This window comes from Cryptomeria japonica, chromosome 8 (genome assembly GCF_030272615.1).
Source record: "Cryptomeria japonica chromosome 8, Sugi_1.0, whole genome shotgun sequence".
NCBI lineage: Eukaryota > Viridiplantae > Streptophyta > Pinopsida > Cupressales > Cupressaceae > Cryptomeria > Cryptomeria japonica.
In genome coordinates, this window is record NC_081412.1 from 25,265,352 (window position 1) to 25,278,704 (window position 13,353).

General features: G+C 37.3%; 1 protein-coding gene across 1 annotated transcript in view; it reads left to right on the forward strand.

Annotated features, from left to right (window-relative positions):
• LOC131078563 (ADP-ribosylation factor) overlaps positions 1–13,353 on the forward strand; it is an 81,194-nt gene that overhangs the window by 17,403 nt on the left and 50,438 nt on the right. Inside the window, exon 2 of the mRNA XM_058016296.2 lies at positions 2,319–2,409. Coding sequence (XP_057872279.2) covers positions 2,319–2,409 — 91 coding nt within the window. The remainder of the gene's footprint in view (positions 1–2,318; positions 2,410–13,353) is intronic.

The following is a 13,353-nucleotide window of genomic DNA, read 5'->3' on the forward strand; positions in this document are numbered from 1 at the left end:
AAGAAGCACAATACCCTCTCAAGCACGAAGCATTAACAACAATAATAGAGTCTCAAGCACTAAGTATGAACTAGAAAGTTGAGAGCCAAGAGAGCAAAGAGTGAGTCAAATTGCTAGAGAGCTAGGATCGATCAAATAGAGTGAATCTAGAGAAATGAAGCTAGAAAGGCAAGAGATGAAGCGCAGAAGGGAAATCGACGTTAGTGGACGCAACGGGAGGCATTACAAACTTTGCCAGTCACAGGTGTAACGCTCCAACGACCACCTTCAGACTGCATATTCGCTAGATGTTGGCGCGACACGTGGACGTCTCTGCGATGCGCAGGCGTCCATGAGTCAAACGATAGGCAGATTCGGGATAAGGACAAAAGGAAGGGTGATTGGGCAAGCCAAGTGGACAAATTGACAAGGAGGTGAAGGAATTCTCTAATCAACATAAAGCGAAGGTGCTTATGTAGCATGGAATTGCATGGGGTGCAATTTACGACATTACAAGAATAAACCCTTGAGGTAGTGTAACATTGTACTATACTTCTTATGCATGAAGCCGCTCCATGCTATATCTTCAAGGGATACCAAACACGATATCATAGTCAATACACATCCTTACAATGATATCCACCTTCTTTATATAGACCTCCTTGTAATACCATAATTGAGGATAAACCACTAAGCCCACATAGGCCTTATAATTACCAAATATAATTCACGACCTAGTATAGCTAAATTAAGGGATCTGTGCCATATGTTGGCATATCCATCCACCTATATACATTATAATAATATATCCTTGGGTTCATCATTGATCCTTCTAGTTGGTTTAGGGACCATAAATATTTACTAGATGGGAACATTGAGATTAGAAGTAATATCTTGAGCCTAACGAACTATCTAGAAATGCACGAACACAACATTCCATAGTATAATCTTTTGGTGGCTCCAAATTATAGCCAAGCTTGGAGAACCTCTAGTCAATTTCCTAATCATCCTCCATTTCCCATGGAAAATGGAGAAATTTTGAAGCTCCTTCTTCAAGTCAATCTTAGTCTTTGGATCAAAAAAACATTTGGATTAAATGTGTCTAAGAAATTGTGAAGGATCCCTTTTTTGGAGGGGAGGTTTAATCTCTTGATAACCATATGATCATCAATGGGTAATCTTTGATCTTTTGGTGCTTGATAAGACATCCTCTAGTTGGGTTGGCTTCCAATAGCCATATTTGCCAAGGTTGTTGACTGTAAGGTGGCACACCTATCAGGTCTGCCAACCTCATAGCTTCCAAAGTTTTCTTTCCTTTTCTCTGAATGTCTCAGAGAGTGGGTTTGTCATGGCCTTCTTGTTTAGAGCTAGATCCTCCTTGATGCTGATAAAGGCTTCTATTTTTTCCTTGATCCATCCCGTTGAAGCAGGTGTCACTTGTAGGACTAAGCTTGATTCCTTCCTTCTTTAAAACCTTAATTTTTTTACCCATTCCAAGGTCCTCCAACTTCTCCAGATCTCCATTGAAGTTATAATCCTCCATCATATCGTTGTTTTCTATCTAGATTTTGTATCTGTCATTTGTAATTGAGTTTCCTTGACAACCCCTGGCCCTTTCAGAGTTTTGGTCTCTTCTTCCCCTCAATTTTCCACTTTATTTTGTGAATTTTTGTTCCTAGCCATATGCTTTTCCATGTGTTTGATAAGACCTTTGGAATCTTTAATGGGTTCCTCAGGATTTCTTAATGGGTTCCTCAGGTTCCAGTTCTTTCGAGCCAAGAGTACAGATCCTTTATGGATAGCTTAATGCAAAGGAATCTATAGATTAGACTCCTTCCATGCAAAGTGGAGACATCTTTCCTGAATTCCAGAATATCAATATTGATGATTAGGGTTCTTTGAGGGCTGGCATGCTTTAAAACCTTTTCTTGGCTTAGTGGTCTTGTATATCCCTCCTTCTGCTAAAACTGCATCAATTTCCTTCTCCAAGAGTGAGGAGTAAGAACCCATGACCATATTTCTAAAGGAACAAGGAGGGGTAGATTCCCCTCTACTTGGAATCATTGAGAAGAGACCAAAGCAAGGGGGTAGAAGAGATCAAAGAGCTAAAGAAGATAGGTACCCAAATCAGGAGAGTCAGAAAACCTAGAAGAGTTCATTCTCTATTTCAAAAATGTGCAAATTGTTGGTGGAAGATGTATCTTCATTAAATTGTTAACACTTGGATTATTATTTTTTAAATCTCAACTTGTTAACTTATGTCATTTACTTGTCACTATTTCTTTCTTATATGAAGGAGCTGTTTGCTTGTGTTTGTGACTCAATTTGGTTCCATGCAGGTTGTTATGCTTGGCTTGGATGCAGCTGGTAAGACAACTATCTTGTACAAGCTACATATTGGAGAAGTTTTGTCTACAGTTCCAACTATTGGTAAGTTAATTCAAGCCAATATATGTTCTTCAAATCTTAATTACAAAATAATCTCTCCACAATTAATTTGTCTGCTGTGTCATTGATTGGCATTCTGTAGATATCATTGGTTCTTCTCTTTCTTTACATATGGTGAACTTGTTGCAGCAGCATATTTTTGCATTTTTGTTGTCTGGTCTTTGAAGTATAGCAAAAGCTTTATTTCTTTCTTTTTATTAGGGGTGTGCACTACATAGGTTTTTGATTTAAGTATGCTATAGTGCTGACATGTAATTGGGTCCCTATAAATATGAAACTCTCTTGCTCAAGTTAAGGAGGGAAAACTCATCATATTAGATTTCTGTGCAAGCTCTGATAAGAACCCTTCCCAATGATTGACATGAAATTTGCAGTTTTTCTCTGTGTTTAGGGCACCTTAGGATGGGGAAATGAGTTTTAGGACAACAAATTCTTTTCTGGATTTAGCGGACAATGAAGAGATGATTTAATAAAAATAATCCTAAAATTCTTAAAATATGGGAACACTAAAAATACCCAGAAATAGCTTGAACAAACCAAATTATTAATATGTTAAAATACCTATATGTTGCACGATATTCACCAAAAGCACTATAAATTGATTAATATGGGTTGTAAAAATGTACGCTTCTATTCAAACCAAAAGAAGCTGAAAATTCAAATTTATAAGAGTAAATATAATAACAATCCATTGATTCCATAATCTTGATTGTGATGATTTTTAGATTTGATAATAAATATGAAGAATGGTTTATAATTATATAATTTTATTGTGACTGATGCCATAAAAAAAAGTTGCACAATGTATAGTACATAGGTAATTGGTACATTGAATAAGAAGCTTAGAAATCAAAATCATTATCTGATGAAAATGTTAGATACTGCTTGCCATCACTAGAATTGTTGGACTCAACTGCCTCATGAGACCCCAACTGACTGCACATCTTGATCCTTATCAATTTGTGTTAGGCCCTTGAGCCTTACAATCCATTGTGATGCTAAGCTCTCTCTATACTCAGGTGTCTTGAATTCAGTTAGGTGCAAGGCAATGTCTATGACAAGCTTCTCTGTTTTTTAACAAAATAGATGAAGGTAATATGTTGACCAATTCCTCTAAGCAGCAAAGGAACTAAAAACCCACGAAAGGAGGTAAATAGCAAGTGGACACAAAAATCATGGAGGCCCATAGAGTTGCCCCCAATTGTTTGGGTTCTCCTGTTCTAAAGTTGCTTTGCTTATCCACTCTGAACTCTTATAGCCATCCAATTCAAGAAAACTGTAAGTTTCATCTACTCTTTTATAATTTTTAATGCTTCATTGGGACTGTACTTTTTTGTGAAGGCCTTCAGGAGAAATCATTGATGGGGAAAACTCTACATTTTTCATGTACCATTTGGCTTCACTGCATGTGGGGCCATGTGTAAATGTGTGTTTAGCTTCTTCCACCTCCATTGAATAATGGGCTTAAGAACTCTAATGTGGGGTCACTCTAGCCCATGGCAACTTTCATTTGTCTAAGAGTGCTATCAATGGACTTTTAGATCTCTCCAAGTTTGGGACTATCACTTCCTATAGATGATGTGAAAACTAGCAATACAAAAGATGTGATGTATCTCACATTGACTAGAACATATCACTGATTACCACCTCCTTTATCCTCTTTCCTTGCTTCATCTTGGATTCCCCCCACCTAGTCCACTCCTATGTGATGATCATAAGCTGCAAAGGTTCTTGCAACTCAAACATCTTCCTTAATAGAGGGAACTGTGAAGCAAATCAAGTCTCAACTAGCTTTAGGAATCCCTTTCTTGAAAATGATGGAAACAATGCCACAGAGATTTGGACCTCCCTTGCATCTACCACGACCTTCTTAATCCACTTGATATTGCCAATGTCTTTCAGTGTCGTGGGGGGGGGGGGGGTGTCTTATTTGCATCCCCACATATACCATCTCGGATGTCTAGGATGGGTTGTTGGGCTCGAGATGTGACTTGAAATTTATAACCAAGGTTGTAGGGAATGTGATCTCCTCCCTTGGTATGTGTGCCAACGTACCTGGTATGAAAGTGAGTATGGCTCAACCCAAATATTGCTTGGAGGCCATGCTTGCTTGTACCTAGAATTAGGGTAATATTAGAGCTGTGTTGGATACATTTGGAGTCAGCATTCTGAAAAAATGTGTTATTTGCAAGTACGATGTTCAGAAAAAGAAAACCCTTTTTGTTTGATATTTTTTGTTTGATGTTTTTAAAATGTTGATTCATTTACTGTGACAATGTACATTCACTCCAAGCTCTATGGAATGCATTCCAAGCTCCTTGCATTGAGTCTATACCTTTCATGTTTGGAAATTGAGGTTATCTGCGATGGGAATTGTTCCATGCTGGGAAACCTTGATGTATTTAGAGTTGCTCAATATTGTGAGAAAAACATGTTGATAGATCATAGAGTTTTACCTTTAGTTTAATATGCATTTATAAAGTTTAGCTTTTAATTTTTTAATTAATATTAATAATTTTTTTTGGTAGACAAGTACTACTAGAGGGGGTAGGTCCCTTTCATTGGTAAACAAAGAAAATTACATATGTTCTTCCGAACTCAAGTTTGGTATGGCCATGGTTTCTAGTACAACAATGAATACACTCCTTCCGCTAACTATATTGCCCACATAATTTACGTGGGGGAGAGAAGATCTCCATTTCTTCTTACAAAGTCTAGGAAGGACTCCATATTCTTTATGTCCATTCCTTCCCGAAACAAACACAACGCTTTTGCTGTCACCTATTCTTGTTCCATGCTGCACCAGCTTTCAAAAATACCAGCTATGAGGCACTTTATAGGTGGAATTAATATTTATAATTTTATAAACTATTATTAATATCTAATATATTTAAGTTGATTTTAATATTAATTCTTTTAAAATTTTCAATATTTGAAAAATATTTAAATAATATAAACTAATTATAATTTGTAATATAAAAAATATCAAAATTTAAATATATTTTGTTTTGTGAACCCAGAGGTATCCTCACAACCCAGCCCAATGCCCATTTGGGGCGAGCTAAGGTGAGACCAATCCTCTGGAGATGTACTATGCAGCCTGCTTGCCAGATGCATCGGGTGTATTCTAGGCCTCAGAGTAGAATCCGAGACCAATGGGGAGAAAACCCACAGCCCAAGCCAAATCACCATGTCTCGTCCATTCATCTTTGTTTATAACCTCAAGGAGAACGTAGTTGAAGAAGTTCCAAAGTAAAAAATTTAGAATATCATTATATCTCTACATTAGAACCAATTGACATCCCGCCTTGTAAATCTTTTATGTGTTACCCATCTAGAATAGAATCTTGGGGTTATCCATCCCTAATTGGTGAGCTGTTGTGATTTCTGAATCAAGCTAATCAGAAAAAAATGTTATAATATTGTAATATTAGTTTATAATTGTTGATAGACTTTAGAAATATTCTTTATTCTTTTAGTTTTCATTCTTATTCTTTGCTTTCTTAGTTGTTGATCTTATCCTTTACTAGATAGATCCTTTGTAACTCTTATTCAAGGAGACTTTTGCTCCTTAGTAAATATAGAATATCTTGGTAGTGTTTTTACTTTTTTGTAATATGGTATCAACACCTAAGTGAAATCTTGAGATCAATGAGTGTGTGAATTCTAAGGTTTGTTGTAGTGATGAATTGCACGCATGTGACACAAAAGAATGTGCCAAAGGAAGTTGTGCAAGGGTTTTTGGTGAATTTTTTCAACATCTTCATGGTTTTTTATTAGTGAAATTTTGTGGGTTTTTTTTTTTTTCATTTTTTGGTGGTTTTTTTGTTTTAAAGTTTGTGTGTTATTTTGCTGAAATTTTTGCTCTCTTTTTGGAAGAAATTGTGGGTACCAAAGTTTTTTTGCAGTTCAAGTGCCAAGGTTTTTTGCAAAATTGTGCCATTTTTGGTCACATGATGTCTATTTTTTGGTGATTTCCAGTCATGGAACAGCCAAGGCATAAAGGTGACGAGATGTTTCACTAAATTTTGGCATTTTGTAGCAAAAATTGTGGGGTCCCTTTTGTTGTTGTAGACCTATTCAAGGGTTTTACACCTGTATTTTTTCTGATTTTTACCAAAATCGTGGGTTTTTCTATCTTTTTCCAGCAACAACTAGGGTTATCTTGAGTTTTTTAGTTTTTAAACAAAATTTTTATGTAGGTTTTTTAATAGTTTTTAACAAAATTGTGGCTATAATAGGACAACTATGGTTTAGCCAAAAATTCTAGAATTTTTTTGCAAATGTTTGGATGATTTAAAAGAATTGTGGGTTTTATTTTGCTGGCTAGGGGGTTTCATTGTATTTTTACACTGTTACCACAACAACAAAAGAGTTTCTTTATTTTTTCGTAATTTTGGATTGTAGAAGTGTTGGGTTCATTACCAAACATCATGTTGGAAGGCAATCATGGGTTCATTGCCAAAAATTATAACACTTGAAAATGTGTGCTGGTGAACTTCGAGTACAAATGCCTTGAGCATATTGTTCTTGGTATAGGCACTCAACCAACAATTGCGGGTAAAGACTAGGATAAGTTTGATGAGTGTAATCTTGAAGTCATCATCAGTAATAGATGAAATGCTTCTAGAGGTTCCATCGGGGAAAACCTTTGCGGAGATTTGGAAGCACTCGCAAGATCTACACAAGACATTAGATAAAGGTAGGGCCTTCTTCCCGAAGAATATGCTATTCTCGATCATGATGGATGAGAATATGTCTTTGCAGGATCACTTGATGAAGATCAAAGAAATTTGTGATGGAAGAAGCTATGGTGGTTATAACATTGAATAGCTTACCATGGTCATATGAGCATTTCATAGAAACACTCAACATCACATCTACTAGTGTTGACTTAAAGTTTGATGATTTTTGCAACAGACTCTTGCAACAGGATAAATGGAAGAAGCAATATGGTGGCAATAGTGATGTGCCGAGTTTAGAACAGGCCTTTGTAGCCAAGGATAAGGGCAAAGGCAAGTGGCCTCAAAAAAGGTCAAGGGAATATTGTGGGAAATTTGGTCATATTGAGAAGCATTGCAAAAGAGATTGGCTGATTGGAAATCCAACTAGGGAGGGCCTCCACAAAAGGCTCATGTGGTAGAGCATTATGTGTAGGAGTCAACCTTCTATTCTTTCATGGCCAATTGACTAGTAGATTAGGCAAAGTGTCCTACGTACGTGGTACATCGATTCTGGAGCATCTAGACATTTCACTCACAAGAAGGATTGGCTCACTAAGTACACAACTTACTCATATTCAATGATCTTTGGTGGTGGTGGGGAGTAATGGTTGTTGGGAGAAGCAATGTTCAAATAACCTATAGAGGGAAATATCTTATTTTTCTTAATGTATACTATTTGCTAGGCATGGAGCTTAATTTGCTCTCAGTGAGTTAGATTATGTACCACTATCCCAAGTTGAACATCAGTTTTAGCAGACACATGCTATATTGTTGATAAGGAGTCCAAGAAAACCGACAAAGTTGGCATAGAAGATCATGGGTTGTATTGGTTGGTTGATAGCCAGGAGTGCATCAAATATCAATATTTCTAATGGCATTAGTGTTATGGGCATCTCAATCTATCTTATCTCTCTTAGCTGGCTTGAGAGAATATGGTAGAGGGTTTACCTAAAATCCAACAATAGATATAGGGTGTTTGTAGAGCTTGTCAAGCAGGGAAGCAACACAAATTCCATTTTTAGTTGGATAGGCTTGGAAAGCCTCAAGAGTTCTACAATTAGTTCATGCAAATGTTTGTGGACCAATGAATACAACATCAATCATTGGTGCCAAGTATTTTCTCTTGTTTGTTGATGATTTTAGTGGGAAATTGGCTGTGTTTTTCTTGATTAGATGTGTTTAAGGAATTTGAAACGTTCAAATTAGTAGTGGGAAGAGTCAGGATGTGATATCATAACTCTTAGGTTTGATAATGTAGGAACTCTATTCAAATGAATTCACGAACTTTTGTGCTAAATACAGTATCAAACATCAATTCACAACACCCTATACTTGACAACAAAATGGAGTAGTTGAGAGAAGGAATTGTAAATTGTGGAGATGGCCTGGTGTATGTTGAAGAATAGGAGTGTTCCCAAGAAGTTTGGGCTGAAGCAATTTACACTATATTTTATCTTTTCAATAGTTCTCCGACAAAGGCAATGGAGGAGAGGACCCTAGAGGAAGCATGGTTTGGGAGGAAACTGAGAGTGAGCCATATTAAGGTTTTTGGCTCTATTGCATATGTTTGGATTCCGGATGCAAAGAGAACCTAGTGGGAATTAGAGTTAGAAGTTGATGCTTATAGGGTTAATGACAATCATAAAGCCTACAAGTTGATTACCTGTTGACACTAATTGCTTGACATTCATTAGGGATGTTGTGATCAATGAAGAAGTTGGGCCTTTTTAGCTCTCTTTTGACATCAAGAGTATTGAAGATTAGGCCGTGAAGGCTAAAAATTTAGATATCTAGCTTCCATTAGCTCCAATTGAAGGGGGATTCTAATGATTTTGAACAAGTGGAGTCTCCCAAGCAGGTACCAATACCTGACCAATTTTTTGATGAACATCTAGATCAACATCTAGATGTCATAGAAATAGGCTGCCCAAGTCATGATGGCCATGTCGATTTGAATGGAGAGGGTTCTAAAAAGAGACCTAAGTGGTGGGAAAGTTTCATTGGTGATGTTTGGGATGATGAAATGATTGAGGGGAGACCATCTAGAGGCAAGAGCAAGGACACAACTAACTTTTCTCTTATGGCTAACATTCAAGAAATTTACAAGCCATGGGTTTTTTGAGGAAGCTAAAGGTAAACTTGAATGGGAAAAGGCCATGGAGATCGAACATCAAAGACTTATGAATAATAAGACTTGGGTTCTTTTAAATCTTCCACTAGGGAAAGAAACCCATTGTATGCAAATGGGTGTACAAAGTCAAGTACAAAGTTGAAGGAACACTTGACAAGTACAAAGAACAGTTGGTGGCTAATGGATTCTTGTAGAGAGAAGGTATTGATTATGAGGAGATATATGCTCCTACAACAAAGATAAGCACCATCCGTCTAGTTCTGGCCATGGCAACATAGTTTGGTCGGAAAGTCTATCAAATGGACATAAAAAATGCCTTCCTCAATGGTGACTTGGAGGAAGAAGTGTACATGTGTACATGACTCAGCCTTAGGGTTTTTAGGGTGTAGGAAATGAGCATTAAGTATGCAAACTATTCAAAGTTCTTTATAGCTTGAAGTAGGCACTGAAGGCATGGCACATAAATATTGATAGGTATTTGGTTCAACAGGGATTCCAGAGATCATTCTATTGGTCATTTACATATATGATATCATCATCACATGTAGCAGGGTGTGTTTGATTGAACAAATCAAATGTAATTTGAGTAAGGCTTTTGGTTTGAATGACTTAGGCCTCCTATATTATTGTCTAGGTGTAGAAGTTTAGCAAACAAATGGTGGTATTTTTATTTCACAATCTAAATATGCTAGGAGTTTACTCGACAAATTTAGGAGTCTACACCTATGGAGAAAGGACTTGAGCTTTCAGCTAAAATAGACTGAAAGGTAATCAATGAGGCAACATTCAGGCAACTAGTGGGCAGCCTTACAGCCATTAGACCTGATTTGAGCTATGAGTTACATTCCTGTTTTATGACATCATCGGAGGTAGAATGTTGGGTTGCAGTGAAGTGGGTGCTAAGATATGTGAAGGGGACACTTGACCTTGGCATTCTGTACAATAGAAGCAAAGATCCTAGGCTGATAGGGTTTGCAGGTTCAAATTGGGCAGTTTCTATTGATGACAAAAAAGTCACTTTTGGATATGTTTTCAGCCTCGGTATGGGTGCAATTACATGGACAGTAAGAAGCAACATGCAGTAGCTCTTATCTTGGTAGAAGCAAAGTACCGGGGAACAATCAAAGCATCATGTAAGGTAGTATGGCTTCAAAGGATGCTTTCAAACATGCAAATGTCTCATGCAGGGCCTTTACCCTTGTTTTGTGACAATCAAGGAGCACTAAATCTTGCCAAGAATCCAATCTTCCACAAGTGTACCAAACATGTGGAGCTTCATTGTCATTTCATATGACAATTTGTAGAAGATGGATCAGAGATGTTGCATTGTCCATTTGAGGACCAGACTGCATACATTCTTACCAAGTCCTTGGGTCTTGACAAATTTGTAAAATTTCGGGATAAACTTGGTGTACTTAGTAGTTAGTAGTTTGACTATTAAGAGAGGGTATTAAAGCAATATTGCAATGTTAGTTTATAATGGTCAATTAAGTGGCCAGAATAGACTTTATGAATATTCTTTATTCTTTTAGTTGTTGTTCTTATCCTCTGCTTTCTTAGTTGTCAATCTTATCATTTGCAGATACCTCTTTTGTAACTCTTAGTTAAGAAGACTTTTTCTCCTCAGTATATTGAATATCTGGGTAATTATTTTTTGTTTTTACTTTTCATAATAAAAATCTGTTGTCTTCAGTTTGTATGCATTGTCTTCTTATGAAGAACTATTATTATAATATTGGAGAAAGACCTTTCATCACTTAATTGAGAAGTTCAGTGCCTTTATTCTGGATGCTTGTTAGAATATGATCTGGATTTTAAAGTTTAACTCTTTTCTTAAGTCAAACATATACAGATATTTAGGCACAGTTTTTTGTTTCTTTTGGACTTGGTCTAAGGCAAGCCCATGCTTGGACAATGAGGCATTGACAGTTGTTTTTGTTGGAAACATAAAGTTCTATCTTAAATGTTGTAATGCATAAAATGTTACAATTTCCTTAATTTTTTGTATGAAGAGAAAATCTTTCAGTTTACCAGATTATGCACCATGTTGTTGGCATGACCTGCCTTTCCAAACCACAATCTTCTTGTAAACTGCAGACTTGAAATGAGTACGGGAGAGGAAAGTAAGTTTATTGTATAGGTCTAATCTTAGTGTAAGCTTGTTGGTTTTTGTCTGTGCTGTTTGTTGCATAGTTATCTAGCTGTGAAATTGCACCTTTATTATTTTTTGTTCAGTGACAGCATTTCATTAGATAGAGAATATTGAGAGAATAATATACAGGTCACTTATCACTTGCTACAATAACTGTTATTGGAATTTAGCAGTATGTAATGATCAGTTAGCTGTTACGACAAGGCAACTGATTCCTCTTTTCTAAGACTGTTTCTAGATCTGGAAGTCTGCATTGCTGTAAATTCGGAACTCATCTGGAAGAACTACGTTTCTCTTTGATGGTAATCTAGACCATAGAAGCAAAGATCTGGAAAAAATCGCGAGTAGTCGCGATTAGTTGGGAGTTGGTGCCGGCTACGATTTTTTCGCATTTAAATCGCGACTAAATCATTAAAAAATCGGAAATATTCACACAAAAAATCGGTAACCCTAAAAACGGCGCAAAAAACCTAAAAATAACCTACCAAAACTGTAAAAAAAACACCTGACAATGACATAAACTCTAGCATGTGATGTGTGGACTTCCCTCTCTGTTGCGGAAAAGAAGGAAACGAGCATTCTCTCTAGTGGAAAAGAAGAAAACATTCTCCGTGCACTGCTGTCACATAACAAGCTACCTACACGAAGGCACCATCTATGGATGCACTTATGACTTATTATTAATTTCAATTTCAATTTTAATTAATAAGTTTTTCATATGGTATGTGTCGACCACTAAAATTGCTTTGAGAACTACAGTATTATGGGAAACTCATTGATGGGGGACCTCCGCGCTTTCACTGAGTGACCTCCGAGATTTTAGAAGCCGACTCTTCATTCATTTGGGGGGAGAAAAGGGAAGGAAAGGAACATTGAAAGCAAAACTATTCTAAAGCGATGCGCCGAACTGGTTTTGATGCAATAAGGGGCACATAGAACTTCACATACGTGCCATCCTGAGGCCCATTCAACAATCTACATGCCCAGAACCACGATTAAGATATAACCAAAAATCCTTTTAACATAAAGCAATATATACCATGCATCCACCAGATAACAAGTGCTAAAACATAGTTTAATCGACAGAGTATTAGACATATATTTCTAAAGTTATATCAGAATTTCACAAATGCACGGAAAACTATCCAATGCACACTGAATATCAGCAATCATAAAGGCCGCAGGTACAGTTTGATTATCTTGTCTTCAGAAATACAAAACAACAGATTAAAGGCTAAAATCCTATAGAATATCAGTCTATCTTTAAAATAGGTTCTGAACCCTTTTTACAATGCACCCCCGGGCTTATATAGAGAAAACCTCTTTGATCTAAAACGGTGATTGTAATTGAACAACTTCTGCATGCTTGCCTCGTGTCCACCGCCATCATGGAGGTTGTTACAGCTGTCGCGAACTTGATCTTTGCATCATTATTTTCATCCATGTGCGTGACATGGTTGCCACTTGGAAATTCCCTTTTTTTGTTGCAACCGCTTGATCACGCGGGTTTCTTCTTTGTTTCTATTCGCGCTTCCTGGTTTTGCCACGCGATGCCTCCTGCGGTCTTCCGCCCTCAAAAGAAACAATGGCGCGCTTTTGAAATCTCCTAGGCTCAAAACATCTCTGGGCTCGTGCTTTGTCGACACGCGGCATGCTAGTGGAGCTTTTAGAGCTCCTTTTTTTCCTTCGCCCTTGAACACCCCGTGGTGCCGACACGTGGCACTCCTGCGTGCCTTCGGGAGAGTGCGAAGCCGTGGGCCTGCGAGATACTACGCCAGGCTGACATGTGGCATGCTCGTACCTACTCCCCACGAACAATGACAAATTGGTCTTGAGTCGGCTGGATCATAACTTTCCACTCGACGCTCGAAATCTCAAGCCGCTTACACCGCTGAAAAGGTCTTCAAAAGATCTAGTTT